Source organism: Tenrec ecaudatus, chromosome 3, assembly GCF_050624435.1.
Source record: "Tenrec ecaudatus isolate mTenEca1 chromosome 3, mTenEca1.hap1, whole genome shotgun sequence".
In the NCBI taxonomy this organism is placed as follows: domain Eukaryota; kingdom Metazoa; phylum Chordata; class Mammalia; order Afrosoricida; family Tenrecidae; genus Tenrec; species Tenrec ecaudatus.
This window is the reverse complement of record NC_134532.1, coordinates 177056863-177078335: the sequence shown is the minus strand read 5'-3', so window position 1 is coordinate 177078335 and position 21473 is coordinate 177056863. Positions and strand designations below refer to the sequence as shown.

General features: G+C 39.6%; 1 protein-coding gene across 1 annotated transcript in view; it reads right to left on the bottom strand.

Annotated features, from left to right (window-relative positions):
* The window catches only part of YIPF7 (Yip1 domain family member 7), a 30489-nt gene extending 22025 nt beyond the window's left edge, over nt 1-8464 (bottom strand). The window contains 1 exon segment of the mRNA XM_075544988.1: nt 8349-8464. Within this exon segment, the coding sequence (XP_075401103.1) occupies nt 8349-8464 (116 nt within the window).
* Between the last annotated feature and the right edge of the window lie 13009 nt (nt 8465-21473).

Genomic DNA, 21473 nt, shown 5'->3' with positions numbered 1-21473 from the left:
ACTCCAAACTCACCACTATCTCATTAATTCTGAGTGTGGAGGATCTCATAGGACGGGCAGAACTGCCCCCTGTGGGTTCCTGACACTGAAACTCTTGGTGCGAGTAGAAAATCTCCCCATTCTCCTCTGAGTGAATGGTCGTTTTGAACGATTGACCTTGTCGTTAGCAGCCCAACACATAATCTACGAGGCCACCATGGCTTCCCATAACCATGCCAGCCCCTGTAAAGCAGGGGTGTGACAGAAGTAAAATCCACTATTTTAATATTATGGTAAATTAATTGGAAAAATAAACGCATGCACAGATTATCCATCATCACGAAGACAACAAGATCACCCCACAGGAAGAAAACAGCTCATTAAAGAGATGGACATTTTTACAACGAGCAAAGTGGATGTCAGAAGAGACTCTGAAACTTGCTCTTAATTGTAGGGTAGCTAAAGCAAGCAGAAGAAATTACTTGGTAAAGAGCTGAACCTCAGATTTCAAAGGGCAGCTTGGAAGACTCTCATGAAATGTGCAAAGATGAGCAGTTAGCAAACCAAAAGGGAAGAACACGCCACACCCGTGTCCGGCTGAAAGAACTGAAGAAAAAGCCAAGCCTCCAGCGACAATCGAAAAATCCTCTCCCCATAATTATTCACACTTTATTGTGAGAAAATAATTAGCAAAGCTAGATTGTTTAAGAATGCACCATTAGGTTTGGAGGCATGCGTCTTAGCAACCTTCAACGTGCAGGTGACACAGTTTTGCCTCCTGAAACGAGGAGGACCTGAAGCACGTACTGATGAAACTAAAGGTCAGTAACCTTCAGTTTGGATTACACCTCAATGCACAGAAGGTTAAAATCCTCACAATTGGGCCAATAAGTAACATGATAAAAGGAGAAAAGATTGAAGATGCCCAGGATTTTGACTCACGTGGCTCCACAATCATTGCTCCTGGACGCAGGAGTCAAGAGATCAATGGGAACATTGTGTTGGGTGTATCCCTGCCTAAGACCTTTTTGAAATGTTGAAAGCAAGGCTACTACTTTGAGGTTTAAGCAGCACCTGACCCAGGCCAGTGTATTTTTATCACCTCAAATGCATGTGAAAGTTGGACACTGAATAAGGAAGAGCAAAGAAGAATTGATGCATTTGAATTATGGTAATTAAAATCGTCAAAGAATATGGTAAGTGCCATACACTTCTAAAAGAACAATTAAATCAGCCTTAAAAGAAACTCTAGCCAGAATACTCATTAGAAGCAAGGATGGCAGACAATCTCATGTATTTTGAACATGTTGTCAGGAGAGACTGGTCCCTGGGGAAGGACATCATGGTTGGTAAAATAGAGGGGAACAAAAAAGAGGAAGGCCTTCAAGAAGATGGATTGACACAGTGGCCATATAATTAGCTCAAACATAAGAAAAAATGTGGGGATTTCATAAGACCAGGCAGTGTTTCATTCTGTTGTACACAGTCACTTCAGATGTAACCGATTTGCCAGCCCCTAACAACAACCATGGGAAAATATTGAATGATGCAGGACCATCAAAAGGAAGTGGAAGGAATACCGAGTCACCGCACCAGAAAGAACAGTTGACATTCAGCCATTTCAAGAGGTGGCATATGGCCAAGAGCCAATGGAACTGAAGGAAGATGTCCAAGAGGCATTGAAGGCATTAGCCAAAAACCAGGTTCCAGGAGTTGATGGAATGAATACCCATCGCAATGTTTCAACACATTGACGAAGCACTCATTCATCCATTTATGCAAGAAGTTTGGAAGACAGCTACCTGGTCAACTAACTGAAAGAGAATCGTATTTGTACCCATTCTAAAGAAAGGGGACTACAGAATACATAAATTATCAAACAATTTTATTAACATCACATGCAGATTAAGTTTTTCTGAAGATAATTTAAGAGCTGCTGCAGCAGCACATCAACAGGGAGCTAACAGAAAATCTAACCACATTCGCCAGGGCAGCTGAGGTGAGCACAGCATCCTGGCAGATGTCAGGTGGACACTGACTGAAAGCAGCGGACGCCAGGAAGAAAGCGACTTGTGCTTCACTGACTGTGCAAAGGCGTCTGACTGTGTGGTCGTAACCAACTATGGATGGCAGAGGAGAAATGAAACACTTCAATTTGCTCATATACAACCGGGGGAAAAGTGCATGGTTTAAAATCAGGAAAGATGTGCGACAAGGTTGACCATATTTCTTTTGGGATGGGGTGTTATAGAAATTGTATATGAAAATTCAAAATCAAATTTTTTTTATAAATTCTGTCTTGCTAGAGCTAGGCGCAGAAACGGGCAGAGTTTAGTTCTGTTAAACGTAAGGTCACGCTGGTGACACCTATCCATAAAACAGAGCTAGAGAAAGAAAGGAGGATTGTGGGTATTAGTTCATTTGAAAGGGTTTTACCTGAAGAGGAAGAAAGAGACATATCGCCATCAACATGTTTAAGTTGCCTTCCTTAAAAACGGGTCTAGTAAGCTAAAAACACAGTCTACGTTTCTGAGTTTTATAGTTCCCTTTCATGGATTTATGCTTAGAGACCTTTAAAAAGGGCTTCCTTCCTTTACAACATTAACCTGAGTCTATAGTTATAGCATTCGCAACTTTTGTTTTTATAAATCTAACAAGGAAAATAATGCATTTGGGAAAGCTACAAGGATATGAAGAGACTATGTATCTTTCACTCACTGATTCAACCATAAGCTCTCTGAGGGAAGAAACCTGGTGTGATATTTCCTGAATCCCCCACAGTATGCTACCAATTATTCTTTTTATCCTTTGCATGATGTGGCATATGCTTTCCATCTTTCTCCTCTTCTGAAAAGTGGAACGATATAAAAAATACTGTCAGAAACAAACAATAAGTAACATCTGAGATAAACATTTCCAGACTAATAAACGGGGAAGCATAGAGGAGATTTAATGGCTATTATCTACACAACACTAAGTTGTTGACATGGAATCCCAGTCTCTCCATGTCCAGCTCGGGTTAAGGAAGCATAATTTTAAAAAAACATCTAACCAGTATTAGCTGCTCAGAAACCTCTTTGGTAAAAGATCCTAGCATGGGCAATTACTATGACTCAGCCTCCTCCTTCTATGCTCCCCCAAATACTTTTCACACAGAAAATATAGGTGCTTGTCACCCATTAACCCCTGTCTCTTTCTCTTTTCCCCCAGGCCCTTCTACTCCCTCTTCAAGGAAACGTTTATCAGGAACTGGTCTTCCTTTGTCCTTGAAGAGACCATATTATCAAAATCGCCCCATCACTCATTTAAGACAATAAGATTTTAAAGTGTCCCGTAGGAAAGAAACCCCAAATGCTCTCGAGCTTCTAAATTATATACACATTCTGTATAACTAAAGTTTAATTTTATAACATTTGACTTTGACACATTTAGTTTAATATATGACACTTTACATACAACATTGGATATTTCAATGAAGTAAAAACCAAAATAGTCACACTATTGGGCCATCGACCCATAAAGCGAATTCCATAATTTCTATGAACAACCATAATTCCTCTGGTGGAAATATGCACAACAGAACATACAGACATTCAACAATTTCAACATGTTCTCATACAATTCAGTTGATATTAATTACATTGCTTCAAACCCCACTGTAATTTTGACCATATTTTTGGACCTACAACTCTTGATGGCTGTCAGTAAGGTTCTCATGGATTCATTGCCAATTTTCAAACCTACAATATTCATTTGTAAAACAAAATGAAACAAGAGGGTCAGAGAGAATAAGACTAGACGTGTACTAATTGACCTGCTATGTCTATACTCACTGACATTGAATCTACGCAGACTCATAGCGACCCCATGTACGCTTCCCAGACTGTAACTGTTTAAGGGATTAGAAGCCCTGTCTATCTCCTGAGGAGCAGCTTGTGGTTTTGAACTGCTCGCTGCAGAGATCACAGCCCAACTCATAATGACATCTTTACCAACTAAAGGCAACGATATAAGTCAGACTACTATACCTGATACTGGGAATGTAAAAATGACATCGTATCTGTACACCTGCCTAGCAAAGGAAGTTTTGCCAAGTACACCAGCAGACTCCCCTCTCATGGTCTCAACAGAGTTCCGATGAGGTACATTGATGTGCTAACCGCAAGGTCAGCAATGGAGCACAATGAGGCTGTCTACTACTGTAAAGATGTAAAGTCTCAGAAACCAGAGACAATTCTACTGTGTTCCCTGGGTGTTATGAATCCTCATCCTCTTGATGGCTAGATCACACAGCATGTTCATGAGCTCTAGAAGGATGATGGCTATTTTTAACCTAATGCTTACTTCCATATAAAAAATCACCTGAGATATACTAAAATAAAAAGTAAACAACACCAGGAGCTTAATGATAAGATGTAGACATTAGCTTTGTCAGGGAACTTTTCTTCTTACAAAAATCACTTCTGGCTAATGAGCGGCTGGCGTCCGAAGGCTCCATTGGAATAGTCAGCCACATTCTCGGCCATATTCCCCTGCTTTGACTTCCCGACCCTGGAAGGGCGGTCAGTCAATGACTTGGTTTACCGTGAATCCAAGAGAGAAGTGAGAGAAACTGGCTTTTGGAGTCTGATTCCCTGGTTACAAACCCCAGTTTTATCTATGCCTTAATGTTGAGCCAATAAAACCAGGTATTGTCTAAGTGACCTGGGTAAGAGCCCATGGTAAAATCGATTCCATTTTAGCATGGTTTAAGGGAAAGAGTAGGTGAGCTCTAGTTTGTGCAGCATTCCCAGGTCTGGATGATCCACCTGGAAGCACAATAATGCCATTAACTATCTTTAAAACAGGAGCCCTGTTGGTATAGTGGTTATGCTTTGTGCTCGATACACATGGTTGGCAGTTCGAAACCACCAGCTGCTCAGTGGGAGAAAGACTGTGTTTTCTACTCCCATTATCAGCTACAGTCTCAGAAACCCACAGGAACTAGCTATGCGTATGAGTCAGCATGGACTCATTAGCAATGAGTTTGCTTGGATCTTTGAAATACTAGAGGAAGATCAGGTCTGGTTCAGAAAAAATGATGACTGTTATTGTTGTTAGCTAGCATTGAATGGATTCGAACCCATAGCGACCCCGTGCACAACAAAACACCCCACGCTGAGCCGGCACCATTCTCACAGTTATTCCTACGCTTGGGCTCGTTGTGGCAGTCTCTGTGTTTGTCCGTCTTGCTGAGGGTCTTCCTCTTTTTCCCTGCCCCTCCCTTTGCCACGAAAATGTAGATTGCAGACTCAGTAGCTATTAGCTTCTTATTAAAATACTTAAATGCAGTTTTCAGTTGTCCTCGCCTCTCAGTGGTATATTTTATTTCTCCAAATAATTTAAATAGGTTTCATACTCCCCCACATTAGAAATATGTAGTGGAAAATATAGCTTAGGTCCCTATGCCCTTGTGACAAGTGGTTAAACACTCAGATGCAAACTAAAAGGCTAGTGGTTCAAACCCAATCACCACTCTCTTAGGTGGAAGATTTGATTGTGTTTCTAATAGAAGACTGGCAGCACTGGAAACCCTATGGAGCAGTTCTGCTCAGTCCTGAGGGTCACTCTGGATCAGAATAGACTCTGTAGCAACCGGTTTGGTTTTCGTTTCCTTTCCAAATGACCGGATAGTGAAGTTTGGTGGGTGGTGATGGTGGGGGTGGGGCTGGTTCCCCTTAAATGAAAAACAAAATCCTGTTTACTCTAAAATAAGGACCATTGTTTTAAAATATAAATCTCTTCATTTCTTGAGTTGGTATAATCAACTTTCAGATAGTATACCATTCAGCTGAATAAGCTTTTTGAAAACTAAGCTCTAGTAGAGGGAGCGTGAGTAATTGATTGATTGATTATAGCTATCCTCCAAAATCACATGTCTTTGGCCAGCGTTCTGATTTAGAGTATATTTTAATTGACCCTGTTTGCTGTATGAATAAAAGATCAAATCTCTGGAGCTCACTTGATGTACCCTGGTAAACCACTAACCTGACTCTAGTTTATGTACCTCATAACACTTCGACAGTTAATGTGCCTATGACTAATTCCTGGGTATGTTAGTACATCCAAACCAGGGATTGCATTTAAATGCTAAGTATCTAAGGCAGGCTTGGTCATCAATGATACATTCTGAGTTTTCCTCAATTGGTCATATGCACTTCCATGTGTTTATCATTCTGACGCTGGTATATTGTTGGGGCAGGTGGGCTGGAGCGAGAAAGCACAAGGAGAAAGTTTGTGGTTTGATTGGGCTTTCTTTGGTTTAGTATAAAAATTCAGGCATCAGGTGAAACCCAAAAGCTTATCCCAGCTGGAGACGACAACAGGAAAGAAAACAGAAGATTCGGGGCGAATGAATCTTTTCTGCGGACTGGAAAGAACAGAGCAGAAACGTCCTGTTGGCTAACTCTCATCGTGGGCTGAAGCTTTTGAGTGATCAGCCTGTGTGTGATGCCTTAGTGATGCACATATACACTCTATGTATGGAGCACTTTCCTCTGACTTCCCCGTCTGCATAATTTCATCCAGGGAATAAACCATATATGAAATACAATCAAATTAACTTCCTCTTGCTGGATTCTGCAATGGCAGATCCAATTCTACACAGCCTTATCATTTTCCTCATTTTTCATAAAGAGCTTTGAAAGCATTTGTGCGTGTGTGTTTGTGCACATGTGTGTGTGTTTGTGTGTGCGTGTGCGCATGTGTGTGTGTGTGTGTGTGGAGATTGTTACTTCAAGAAAGACCACAGCGGCCTGCCAATGCCAGAAAATGTACAATATACAAGAGAATGCAATAAAAGTACAGAGTATTTATTTTCCCAGTTTAAAAGCATTAATCACCATTCCCTCCCTCCACCCTGACACAGTAGTGGTTGGGAACTAGGAAGTAGTTTCCGAATGCAGACCTAACTGCTTGGGCCCACAGGGTAATTAGTTAATGCAAACAGGGACCACAATGCACTTGGCATGGTTAAAACAAAAGGTTTCCACTGTCTGTTGTGTTAATTCTGCCTTCTCTTCCAGCTAAAGCAGTTAAGGTACTTTTCTGGGCTTAAAAATATAGAGAAGCTTTAATGATTAGTAAATTTAGTTATAATTTGTGAATTAACTTGTTATAAGGTTATTAGGATGATCGATCCAAAATCCATTTTACTGTCATAAATGTTTTCCTTTGACAATAGGTGTTATTCCCAAAATTCATCAAACAACTTTGGATAACCATTATAAGCCCATTTAAAAAAATTAACTGCCTGATCTGGGGAAACTTCCTTAATGTATCTGTGTTCTTGGTTTCTTATATCTAAAATGAGGATAACAAAAGGTAGCATGCTTAGGAGAGTCAGTGAATTAATTTATGTAAGTCGCAGAACAGTTAGTAAGAGCTCAATAAATGTTAGTTATGAAAGTTGAAGGGCCTGACGATTCTTCAGCACTAGTCCTGACCCACAGCACTACACTCAGAAATCAATGACATAATCACACAAACTTAGACAACAAAGGGCAAATTGCTTTTGCAAGCAAGTTTTATGGGTAAACAGCATTTCTATTAGTGGTCTGAGTGTGCTTCTTTTCATGGTCACAATTGTTCTCTACGGCAACTCATGAGGTAGGTACTATGAATGCCTTTGTTTATCAGATATGACAGTTAGAAAACTTCAGTCTTTCCCAATGCCAAAAAAAATGCCAGAGCCAGATTAGATCCAAATTCTTCTCACTCTAAATCCTACGTTTTGCTGTTGTTCTCCATCAGTGAAGAACAAATGGTAAATTTATAAGCTTTTTTGTTCTATTTTCAACTCAGTTTGAATGTTCAAGTGAAACAACTCATTTTCAATTATGCTCATCTCTGTTACATACAGCACTTTTCACATTGTATGATAGTTGCATATTTAAGGGACTATCTAAACAGACATTTCCAAATGCCACAAGGGAAAGGAATGAATTTCGTCTTGGCTTTGGGTTTACAGTGCCCTCCCTAATCTTTGACACAAAGGCAGGCATTGAATAGATGTTTGTAAAATTCAATGGATTTGTTTCTCAGATAGAATCCTATAATCAGGTTAAGTGTTATGAATCTGCTTTCAGGTTGCTTCTTAAGGGATACCTTACAGCAAAGCAACAAGCCATTCACCTCTCACTGGCTTGAGGTGATAAAGATATTGATGGATAAATGAATGAATGAATGGCTGCCCATCCTGACATTTCTTCTTAGGCTCGTCGATGAAGTTTGCTAAAGACATTTACTACCCCTAATGACATCTTATCCACCTCAAATGCCATCTTATGATGACTTCTTAAAATAAGAGCGTATTTATAAAAAGTACTTACTTTCTAGATCCATACACAGAATCATAGGCATCAGCATCATTACAACTCTGCTCCTGATTATCAATAGTATAATTAGACTGATAAAAGTCAGAGTCAAATTGTCCCAAGTTTGACATCTAAAAAGTAAGAAGAGTATATTATATTTATAAATTATGACTCAAGAAAACTTGTTTTGAGATATTAACAAAGATTCATTGATCATGTGGTTTCAGCTGGGTTCCTGTCAGCAACAAGGCACTTGTTTTGGTTTTTGTTTTATAAATCACTTTATTTGGGGCTTTTACAGATCTTATAACCATCCATACATCCATTGTATCAAGCACATTTATACACATGTCGCCATCATCCTTCTGCAAACCCTTTCTTTCTACTTGAGTCCTTGTTATCAGTGCCTCTTTTTCCCTCCCTCCCCCACCTTCCAACCCTCATGAACCCTTGATCAATTGTAAATTATTATTATTTTTATATCTTACACCATCCACTGTCTCCCTTCACCCATGTTTCTGTTGTTTTCACCTTGGGGGGACGGAGGGAGTTATACCTTGATCATTGTGCTTGGTTCCCTGTTTTCCCTCCCAACTTCCCCCTACTCTCATGCTATTGCTGCTTCCACTACTGTTGCTAAGGGATTTATCTGTCCTGGATGCCGTATGTCGAGAGCTCTTATCTGTACCAATGTGTGTTCTGTGGTCTAGCCGGATTTGTAAGGTAGAACTGGGGTCATGATAGTAGAGTTGGGGGGGAGCATTAAAGAAACAGAAAAAAGTATGTTTCATCAGTGATATACTGCACCCTGGCTGACTCATCCTTCCCTTGTGACCCTTCTGTGAGGAGATGTCCAATTGTCAACAGATGGGCTTGAGTCTCCACTCCTGCCCCTCTCATTCGCATCGATATGATTGTTTCTTTGGGGTTTTCTGATGCCAGATATCTGATCCTGTCAACAACTCGTGATCACTATAGACTGGTGTACTTCTTCCATGTGAATTTGTTGCTTCCTTGATAGGTGGCCGTTTGTTTATCTTCAAGCCTTGAAGACCACAGATGCTATATCTTTTAATAGCCAGACACTATCAGCTTTCTTCACTACATTTTCTTATGCACCCATTTTGTCTTCATTGATCATGTCAAGAAGGTGAGCATCACAGAATGCCAGGTTATTAGTACAAAGTGTTCTTGCATTGAAGGAGTACTTGAGTAGAGGCCCAATGTCCATATACTACCTTAATATTTACCTTATAAATATATGTACATAAACCTACATCCCTATTGTTATATATAAATATATTTACATATGCATGTGCCTGTATTTATACCTCTATAAATGTCTTTTGCCTCTCAATTTTCTCTTCTATTGCAACAAGGCATTCTTTGAAGGGATAAATTAAATATTTGGGGGAAGAGTACAAAAATGTATGATAGAAAGACACAAAACCTGCATTTTGTGGAGGGAAAATTATAGAATATATTTATTTTCTTATTTTGCATATAGGTTACTGGTTTTTAAAACAATTTTATTGGCACATATCCACATAGCACATAATTCACTAGTTCATGCATATCAAGAAGAGTTGTACAATCATTACTACTGTCAATTTTCTTCTTTCTTGTACTCATTGTTATTAGTTCCTGACTCCCACCCCAACCTCCCCTGCCATACTCTCAAGAAGCCATTAATCCAGTTACTGTCTGTACAGTTTATCTATCCTGGATTTCATATATAAGAAAACATCAACAAAAAACAAAACACTAACAGCAATAAAATAAAATAAAATAAAGACCTCAATAGAAAAAAAACATTAAAAATTAGAGCAACTTTAAAATGGGTCAAAAGGGAGATCAAATGCTAAGGTGCTACATTTTAACTTAACTACATCTGCCATAATCTACGCCACAATGCATTCTGCATGACAGCAAGTCTAGTCGCACCCCTGGTCTGTGGTCAGAAGGGATTCACTAGGGGCTTGGTCCACATGCATTTCCCCTTCCTTTTCTGATATTTGCATACACGGGACCTTGACTAAATAGACTTTGTTTGGGGGAACTAATAATCTTCTCCAAAAACATTATTCTAAGGAGTTTTAGGTTTAAATCTTTCCCTTAAACAAGCTCCATTTTGGGAAGCAGATTCCCTCTTTAACAAGTCGTGCTGGGAAAAATGGATAGCTGCCTGCAGAAAAATGAAGCAAGACCCTTATCTTACTCCATGCACAAGAATAAAATCAAGGTGGATCACAGACCTTAAAGTTAAACCCCAAACTATTAGGGCCATCAATTAGGGAATTGGGACCAATTTGAGAACTTTGGCACAGGGAATACGTAGACTATCAGACATAGGGAAGGACACAACACAGAGGAGGCACAAATTGACAAATGGGATATACTGAAGATAAAACACCTGTGTACATCAAAAGAATTCACCAAGAGCGTAATGAGAGTTCACGGACTGGGAAAACATCTTCAGCAATGACACATCAGACAAAGACCATATTACCAAAATCTACAATACTCAGCTAGCTTCCAAAAAGAAAAAAACTAATTGCTTACTGAGGAGGTGGGCAAAGGACATGAACAGAAGCTTCACAGGAGTAGAAATCTGAATGGCCAATAAACATATGAGGAAATGTTTGTGATCTTTAGCCATAAGAGAAATGCAAATTAAAACAATGAGGTACCACCTAACACCCTCAAAGATAGCCCAACTCAAAATTAATAAAGCAACAAATGTTGGAGGGGCTGTGGGCGACAGGAACTCTCATCCACTGCTGGTGTACCTGTAAGTATGTACAGCCACTATGGAAATCTATCTGGCGATATCTAAAACAGATGGAAATCGAGTTACCATACGACCCAGAAATCCCCTTACTGGGCATATACCCAGAAGAGGCAAGAAAAAACCATGGCCAGACATCTGTGCTCCAATGTTCATCTTGGTACAGTTCATAATTACAAGGAGTTGGAAACAACCCAAATTTCCATCAACTGACAAGTGGATTAAAAAACTGTGGTACATACATATAATGGAGTGCTGAGCATCGCTAAAAAGCAGTGATGAACATATGAAGCACATCGCTGCATGGGGAGAACTGGAGGAAATCGTGCTGAGTGAAGTAAGCCAAAGGACAAGTACAACATGAGTCCACTGAGGTAAGCTTTAAAAAAATGCAAAAGGGGCATAGGAAAAAAGCTACTGCATACAAACATTCCTATGGTGAGGACCAGGTAGTATGGCAGGGGCCAGACCAAATCCAGGGATACATATGGTAGCCAACTAAAAAGGAGGAGGAAAGGGAAAAAAAGAAAAGAAATGGGTAGTGGGGGGGCACAGGGCACTAATCCACCCAAGGGGAGGATATTGTTTATATCTCCATAGGGAAAAAGGGACCAGACTTTAACCTGGTGCTCCAAGATGTGAATGCAACATGCCGGCATGGAGTAGGGAACCAGTGGAGAAGTCTGAAGGGTTGGCCCCAATCCCAACTACGTGGACACCTGCCCCTCTCCCACAGACGAATTTATTTCAGAGGACAGCACTGAATCTGCAGCTCCGGGAGAGGGACATGTCTGATCAGAGCACACGGGAGCAAATGAAGGGGGAGGAAGAGAGAGTGGAGCACATCCTTGCCCACCAAGCCTTGATGACGATATTCCCACTCAGAGCAGCCAATTCACAGAGAAGACCATATGGCTGACCCCACTATGAGACACGACATCCCTTACTGACCCATAGCCCAAGAGGAGACAACACTGGAGACACAGTGTGGGAATTTCGCCTGATCAGATCCCACCACACCGAGACAAAACGCTAAGGGCATGCAATAGAACAGCATGGGGAACAGAGCAAGGAAGTCCTCAGGGAATACCAAAAATAGACTTTACGGCCAAGACTTGGTGCCCCATCAGACTCTACCAGAAAACACTCCTAAAGGCCAATAAACAGTCCTTGAACTACAGCTTTTCTTTCTTGTTGTTGTGTTTTGTTTTTTTGTCATTGGTTTTTTTGTTGCTGTTTTGTTTTCTTTCGTTGCTTGGTTTTTCCATGTCTTGTTTTTGTCCATGTTATTATCTCCACAGTTCTGTCTAAATAAGATAGGCTGGATGAACAATCTGGAGGACAAAACAACAGTACCAACAGTTCTGGGGGGACATGGGAGAGGGAGAGGTAGGGGTTAAGGTAGTGGTGTTAACAAACCCAGGGATAAGGAAACAACAAGTGATCCAAAAGGTGGTGAGGAGGGTTTGGGAGACCTGGTAGGTCGTGATCAAGGGTAGTGTAACCAAGAGGAATTATGAAACCCAAATGAAGGCTGAACATGACAGTGGGACAAAAGGAAAGTAAAAAGAAATAGAGGAAAGAGCTAGGAGGCAAAGGGCATATACAGAGGTCTAAGTAAAGGCTTGTGAATATGTAAATATATTTATATATGAGGATGTGGAAATAGATCTCTGTGCATATATGAATAGCTTTAGTATTAAGGTTGGAGATGGACATTGGGCCTCCACTCAAGTACTGCCTCAATGCACGAATACTTTGTTCTATTAAACTGGCATTCCATGATGCTCACCTTCCCGACACAATCTGTGAAGACAAAGCGGGTACATAAGCAAATGTGGTGAAGAAAGCTGATGGAGCCTGGATATCAAAATATAGAGCATATGGGGTCTTAAAAGCTTGAAGGTAAACAAGCAGCCATCTAGCTAAGAAGCAACAAAGCCCACATGGAATAAGCAAACCAGCCTTACCAAATTTGAGATGTAGAAAGGATAAGGTATCAGGCATCATCAAAACAAAAAAATCATATCATTGTTAGTGAGGGGGAATGCAGAGTGGGGATGCAAAGCCCATCTGTAGGCAATTGGACATCTCCTTATGGAAGTTGTCGCGGGGAGCAGAGGATTCATTCAGGGTGCAGTGTAGCAACAATGAAACATACAACTTCCCTCGAGTTCCTAAATGTTCCCCTCCCCACTATCATGATCCTAATTCTTCCTTACAAATCTGGCTAGACCAGAGGATATACACTGGTACCGACAGGAACTGGAAACACAGGGAATCCTGGGCAGATGTTTCCCTTCAGGATCAGTGGTAAGTGTGGCAATACTGGGAGGGTTGGGGGGCGGGGGGAGGGACGTTGGAAAGTGGATACCAATTACAAGGATCTACATATAACCTCCTTCCTGGGAGACAAACAACAGAAAAGTGGGTGAAGGGAGACGTCGGACAGTGTAAGATATGACAAAATAATAATTTATAAATTATCAAGGGTTCATCAGGGAGAGGAGGTAGAGGAGGGAGGGGAGGAAATGAGAAGCCGATGCCAGGGGCCTACATGGAGAGCAAATGTTTTGAGAATGATGAGGGCAATGAATGTACGAATGTGCTTTACACAATTGTTGTATGTATGGATTGTGATAAGAGATGTATGAGCCCCTAACAAAATGATTTTTTTTAAAAAGAACAAGTTCTCACTTTAAGTACTTTCCTATATCCTTTTAACAAAATCTGTAAATAAATGGTTGATAATATTAACACAATTGAGTCGGATTTTCCTCTGGTTTTAAAATGTGCTGCCAGCATCTTCCATCACTAAAACAAGCAAACAAAAAAGATTGTTGATTCATAGCAGCTCCCTGTGAGACAGTAGAGTGTGGGGGAGCCCATGTCCTTTCTCCTGCAGAACCACTGGTTAAATCGCCAACCTCTTGCTAAGAGCCAAGTATTTAAGCAGAATGAAAATAAAGCCCAACCAACAAACTTCTCGGCAAGCTCTCTTACAATTCCTAATGTGTCAGAGACATTTGCCTTTTTCTTTTTCCCTGAATTGTGCACCGGAGCTCCTTGCTGAGTCAAAAGAATGAAGACTAATACTGTCAAAGGCACAGCCTCTCTTGCTTTACACTTTAAAGAGAGTACACAGAAGTGTAAAGAAGCAAGGCCTTTGAAGCAAGGATGGTGAAATGTCAGTAAACTTATTTACATGTTAACAGGAAAGGCCAGGGACTAGAAAAAAATTGCATTTGGTAGAGGGTAAGGAAACATGAGAGAACTCATCAATTGGGATGGATTAGCAGAGAGGATCCAAATATACTAACAAACTTGGGAAAACACACTGCCACCCAGCCAGTTCCTATTTCTAATAGCCCTGCAGGACACACTTCCTGCCTTTGTCCTTAAATGCCCAGAAAGCCTCCTCTTTCTCCTGCAGAGCAACCAGTGGGTTTGTACTGCTGACCTCGTGGTTTACAGACCACTTTGTAACCTACTCCTGCCACCAAATCAGGTGACATTTGGTCCTGTCATATGAGAGGGATTAAAAGATTCATAGAAACATAATTTATTCCTTTTTAATTCATTTTCTGTGGACATTTAAGTCCCTTCTTACATAAGCTCATCATGAGCAACATTTCATTATGTTCCCTTGGATGAGGCCACCATGAACCAGAGGCATCTCAACGACAGCTAACAACACTGAGAGTGCAGAGAGTACATGATCCTCGGAAGACGATGTGAACAGAAGATAATAGTGGGTTTTCAAAGGAAATTTAGAGAATGGAGTTGAGGATCTTTTTAATTAGACACTGTTATTTAACTTAAAATGTTAACCTTGATTTTTCATTGAAAAACATACATCTCAAAAGAGAAATCTTAAACATCACTATGAGTAATCTATTTAATTACAGTAATCTTTGAAATACTACTTATAATAAATTTCAAATTATATCACATAAACAGCCTTAACTCTGAGAGCCAGTTTCATTACTCAGAAACATTTGTCAAATATATCAAATTTGTTAACTTCAATAAAACTACAAAAACTAACTTTTCTAAATTTAGATGCAGTCATTCCAGCATCTGATTTAATAAATAAAGATTTTTCATTAGTAATGTGCGTAGAAGTAGCTATGAATTATGTAAACTAAAATCAGGAGTTGGAGAGCAATAAATCTTTCAACAACTTATTTAAGCAACTTAAAATTTAATACCATAACTTTCTTGCTCCCTGAAAATAAAACATAAGAGAGTAATTCCACTTGAGAAAATGTAATTTCCATAACATGCAAATTTTTATGTAATATAACAATTGGTAGTAGAGCCTTTATTTAAACCAGCCACTTGCGTTTAAGTATCAAGCCTTTTCGAGGGACCAGATACATACCTCTATATTATTTTATGTGGAAATATCCTCCAACAAATGTAGCCTTACTTGAGAAATTTAAAACAGCTCGGGTGGTGAAAGGATGAAGTCCTGGCTATATTTAAATTTCTAAATTTGTACTCTGACACTCTAAACAGACACTACAGCCAAATGCAGGGGTGGGGTCAGGCGGGGGAAGCAGCAGCCGCTTGCCCAAAGTCAAACACAGTGTCCTATGGCACCTGGTAAGGTTTGCGAACACAGTGACCTGCGTGCAGTGATATAATTTGGTAAGGATAGATCTTAAAAATCCAATTTCTTCGGTGTACGTACTCCATTAAACTCTGAGATAAGATCTTTTATTTCGGGCAAGCAATGCAAAGTAAGAGGCTTTAATCCTCCCTTCCACTTCACAGCCTGTCACACAGCATTAAGCCTCGCCAGTATTCCCTAAAACTATGCCACAAAAATCAAGCTATGGCACATGATCTTCACACGAAGATCCCAGCACCACGCTAAAAGCGGGGTGTCTTCAACTGTATCCAAATCTGAATCACTGAACTTGCAGGTATAACATTTAGAAAGGCCACTCTACTTTTGATGTGCCTCTCAGCTTTTCCCTACTTCCAGCTTCTTCAGCAGAATCGAGGATGAACATCATAATCCCATCTAGAGCTTCTCACAGGCAGCATCAATTCTGGCCCATTTCCTGAGGTCATTTTGGCCATGTAAGGAAACCGGGTAAGGCATCAGGCGCCTCATTTGATTGACTATAGCAATAAGATATTTTCTCAAGTCTTTTCTAGCCTCACTCTGGTATATTACCTGAGTTGACTCCCTCTAGTATATTACTTGAATATATTGATAGAAAACTGTGAAAAGATTTCTCCCAAGTTCTGAGTCAGATCACCAGGCTAATACTCTAAATCACCACTGAATCTGATTATTTGCCCCCATTACCAAACTTATGGCTGAAATTTAAGCTCCTGAGTCGGCTCCACACGGATTCTCCTTTCTAGAACTAGAAGATTCCCATGTATACAGATTTTAGCAGTAACTAAAATACTGCTGCTCAAGGGCGGATCCATTAACATTCGCGAATTGTCAACTAAAGCCAAAGACAATGATGTAATTAGGTGTGATTGAGGAGATTTGGACCCATAGCAACTCTATGTACAAAAGAATAAAACACTGCTGGGTCCTGTGCCCTCCTCATTACTGTTCCTATGTTTGAACCCATCGAGGCAACGGCTTTCAAAGGCCTTTTATGATGCCCAGGTACTTTACTAAGCATGACGTCCTTCTCCAGGAACTAGTCTTTCCTGACAACATGTCCAAAGTATGTGAGAACTCTCCCCATCCTTGCCTTTTAAGAAGCATTCTGGCCGTAATTATTCCAAGACAAATTTGTGTGTTCTTTTGACAGCCCATTATACTTTCAGTATTCTTTGCCAGCACTATAATTGAAACTCATCAATTCTTCTTTGCTCTTCCTTATTTAATGTCCAACTTTCACCTGCATATGAGGCAACAGAAAATACCATGCTTTGGTTCAGGAGCTCCTTAGTCCACAAAGTGAATCCTTGCTTTTCAAGCCTTTAAATAGATATTCTGTTACTGGTTTACCCAATGCAATGTATCCATTGATCTCTTGACTGCTGTGTCTTTGAGTGTGAATTGTGGATCCAAGCAACACAAAATCCTTAACAATTTTCCTTTTCATGGGTTATCTACTGGTCCAATTGTGAGTTTTGGTTTTATTTACGTGGAGTTGTAATGCATACTTGAGGCTTCAATTCCTGTTCTTCATCAGCAAGTGCTGCAAGTCCTCCTCACTTGAGTTGTGCCATCTGCATATCAAAGTTTGCTAATAAGCCTTTTTCCAATCCTGATGCAGATTCTTCTTCGTATAACACAGCTTCTCTGACTATTTGCTTAGCATAGAGATGGAATAAGTATGGTGAGAGGAGGCAATGCTGACACACACTTTTCTTCATATGAAACCATGCAGGAAGCCCTTTTCTGTCACACAACTATCTCTATCCATTGGGCTCATGAGGAATCGACTACCCATGTCGATTCCTCATGAGCCCAATGAGGTGATCTGGAATTCCCATTTTACTCAAGGATATCCATGGTTAATTATGACGCCCACAGTCAAAGGCATCAGCATAGTCAACAAAGCACAAGTAAACATCTTTCTGGTGTCCTCTACTTTCAGCCAAGAACCATCTGACATCAGCAATGGTATCCTTTGTTCCACATTCTCTTCTGACTCTGCCCTATACCTCTGGCCATTCCCTGACAATATACTGCTGCAACCATTGTTGGATGGTCTTCAGTAAAATTTTTCTTACATGTGATATTGTTTGATATTATTTTATAATTTGAGCATTTTGTTGGGTTGCCTTTCTTTGGCATTGGTATAAAAGCGATCTATTCCAGTCAGTTGGATTAGTAGATTAATTTGTTCAGGTTGTTTAAAATATATATTTGACATTTTAATATATTTAATCAGAACTTATCTTTACCAGACTCAATGGAAGCAGCAATCATGAAATCAAGCAACATATTGCATTGGGAAAATCTGCTGCAAAAGCTCCTTTCAAAGTTCTCAAAGGAAATGATGTTATTTTGATGACTAAGCTATTTCTGATCCAAGCCATGGTCTTTTCAGTTGCTTCAAATGTATGTGAAAATTGAATACTGAGAGATGAAGATAGAAGCCTTGATGCTGTTGAACTGTGGCAGAGAATGCTGGACATTCTCTATGGCCTGCCAAAAATGAACAAGTAAATCTCGGAAAAAATAAAAATAGAACATTTCTTACAAGCAAAGATTGTAATACTTCAATTGACTTACTTTGGACACATAATCAATAAAGGATATTGTGGTTGGTAAAAAATCCATCAATGAGATGGATCGATACAATGGCCACATCAATTGACTCAATCATACCAATAATGATAAAGATGATGCAGAACGTGGAAATATTTTGTTCTGTAATACATAAAGTAGCTATGAGTCAGCATGAACCTGATAGCAAGTAACGACAAATCACTTAGGCAACAGTATAACACACTCATTGAGTACCTACTATTGAATATCAGTCTGGTCTGCACACTTTAGTTACAAAAGTAGGCAAGGGGCTGAATTTAGACATATATATTTTAGGAAACATTCTACCATAGCAACAATTCATAATACGAATAACCAGCTATTATTACTCTTGAACTTTAGGTTATTAAGTGATTTAATTTTTTCAATAAATGTATGAGGCCTAATGTTTACAGAAAAAGAAGCAGAGATTGAATAACTTGTCCAAGATCACTAAGTGGAACATCAATGTTTGCATATAGATAAACTGATCCCCAATTCCTACTATGAATATCATTTCAGCTATCTACCAAGATCCATCAAGCTGGAATCTGGGTAGTGCTAAGTTACTTACTGGAGGGTTTGTAGATTTCAGTCCACCCCAAGGTCCCTTGGAAGGAAGACCTGCTAATCTCTATCAGAAAAACCACTGGCTCTGAAAATGACGGTGCACTCTTCAACTCTTGAGCACATAGGGTCACTATGAGTTTGATCTGGTTGGCATCAGTTCAGTCACGCCTAACAAAGGAAAACCAAAGCAGACAGAGATGCCCCGGAGTAAGAGACTCAGAGGCATAGTGAGCTCTCTCAGGAACCTGATGTGTGGTGCTATGATCAGGATGGCGGAGAGTGGGATGCACATTTAAAGCAGCATGCTTAGCAGCCATCCTTGAGCTGAGCATTTGACTCCTCCTGTCAAGATGATATGCACATGCTTATTTACTAAGAGGAAATTTAAATTTACTTATTTACTTAGAGGGAATTCAAATTACTAACATGGCTTAGACATATTTTTCCCCACTGTGGTTAGTATTCCAATTTGCCCATCTTTTAAAAATTAGAGTCCATTCCGGTGTCCCTTTTTTGGCCATTACCAAACTAGGCTGAACTATTTTGAACCCCTGGATGGAATCAACTAGATAACAATGGTTTTGTTGTTGTTGTTTTCTGCTTTCTTTGTATTGTTTTATGTTTTTTAGGTAAAAGAAGATAAAGTAGAATTGAAAGAGAACAGAATTTTCCACAAATACTTTGAAGTGACTCAATTATATAGAGAAGCTAGACCATATTATGAAGATGGAATTTGAAAACAGGAGACAATTATCTCTTGATTTGGATATTCAGTGATATACTTTAAAGAAGTATATTTGAATTGAGACCTGTTTATTACAAGAGCCACTTGAAAGAAAAAGTAAATATTTCAAGCAAAGATTCTTGGAGAGCAAGCAGTTTTACTATTTTGTGATTCAGAAAGAAAGCAAACGAAGCTATTGATTTTTGAATCTGGGAAAGGTTGCAAACTATAAGATCAAAGATTTTCGAGAATTTTGGCCCACAGTAAGGAATCAAGATTTTGCTAACATTGCAATGAGATGCTAAAACAATTAATGTTTTCATAAACTTGTTGGGGCCAGGAATCTCAGTGGTTTGGCAGTTAAGACCCAGTAATCCCCATGATGTGCACTAAAACATTGTACTAGCCTCCATAAATCTATCTGCCATGAGCAGTCAATCCATTGTAGTAGATTAGGGTGGGATACAACACTCTTACTCCAGTCAGAGCCATGACCCAATCAATTAAACGGATGTGTCTTTAAGGGTGTTGCTTCCAATATAAGTGAACACTCTGGGAAAGTTTGCTTGCTTTTTGCTCGTTTTGGATCCTGGATCTGGCTTGTCCTCTGACTTCTGGTTCTTAGGATTTAAGCCAGTGGCCTTCTACATTGCTGATCAATTCTGGTAGTTTTCAGCAGCCTGCCATCTTACCTGCCACCGTTGGTTATATTATCTCCGCAGTGACAAGTCTGTCATCTTTATGCCTTTCTTTGTGGTATCTTGCTTCATCAGCCCCTGTAGTTAGACAATATAGTTCCCTTATGTATATAATAGAAGGGAAGCTATGAACCTAACATCTGACCACAGATTAGAATATATCCCAAACTTAGAATTTGCCTGCTACTATATGAACCATTTTTAAATATAAATTTCACCTTAGCTATACATCTATAAGTTTCACTGGTTTGTTTCTCTAGAGAACCCAGTCCAAGGCAGACATCATTTAAGGAATTTAAGCAATGGGGTCATATGATCAGTTTTATAGAGGATAGAAAAAGGAAGATTATTAGAAGAAAGATGTTTCAATAATGCAAGTAGGCATGAGATACAGGTGGCTTGAGCCAGGGTAGCAATAGAAGTGACAAGATATATTTTATGCCATGGCTGCTGGAAGAATGAAGACTCAAAGGTCACAAGCTAGAGGAGGCATTAAAATAAGAAGACAATGATAACAGTCCAAAGAAATCATGGTAAATTGTCTGAGCTGGACAGAGTCAATGGTGATAGCATGAAGTGAACAGATATGAAAGATAATTGAAAATAAGGCTTTGTAAAATTTCATTTCTATGGATTGGAGAGACATAAGGACTATTACTAAATGATTTCCAGAATTATGGAAACTTCACTGTCTAAATGTATTCATGCCACAGAAAAAGGTCAACTTGTTATAAAGTAGACAAATCTAGACTATCAGGCTTTCTAGTCCTGCTTTCAGAGTTTGATACAGAGAGCACAGATCCCTAAAGTAGCCGCAGTCTTGGAGCGCACATCTTTTCTTACGTAAATCCAATGAACAAATTAAACTGCAATATTTTAAATCTCAGCTTATTAAGACACAATTTAATCTTGTTCTGTGATTTGTCCTTTTCCACTTAATCTTTCTTCATGTAAAGCCAGCTTGGCTTTAGAAATTGCAGATATATGTGGTGTGAAAGTGAGATATAAAAAGGAAACATTCATCTAAGCCTCAACTGAATTCTAAGAAATGAAAAACTGAAAAAAAAATGGCTTCAGTCTCTGGAGACATGTATTAGGGAACCATTAGTACTTAAGGCAG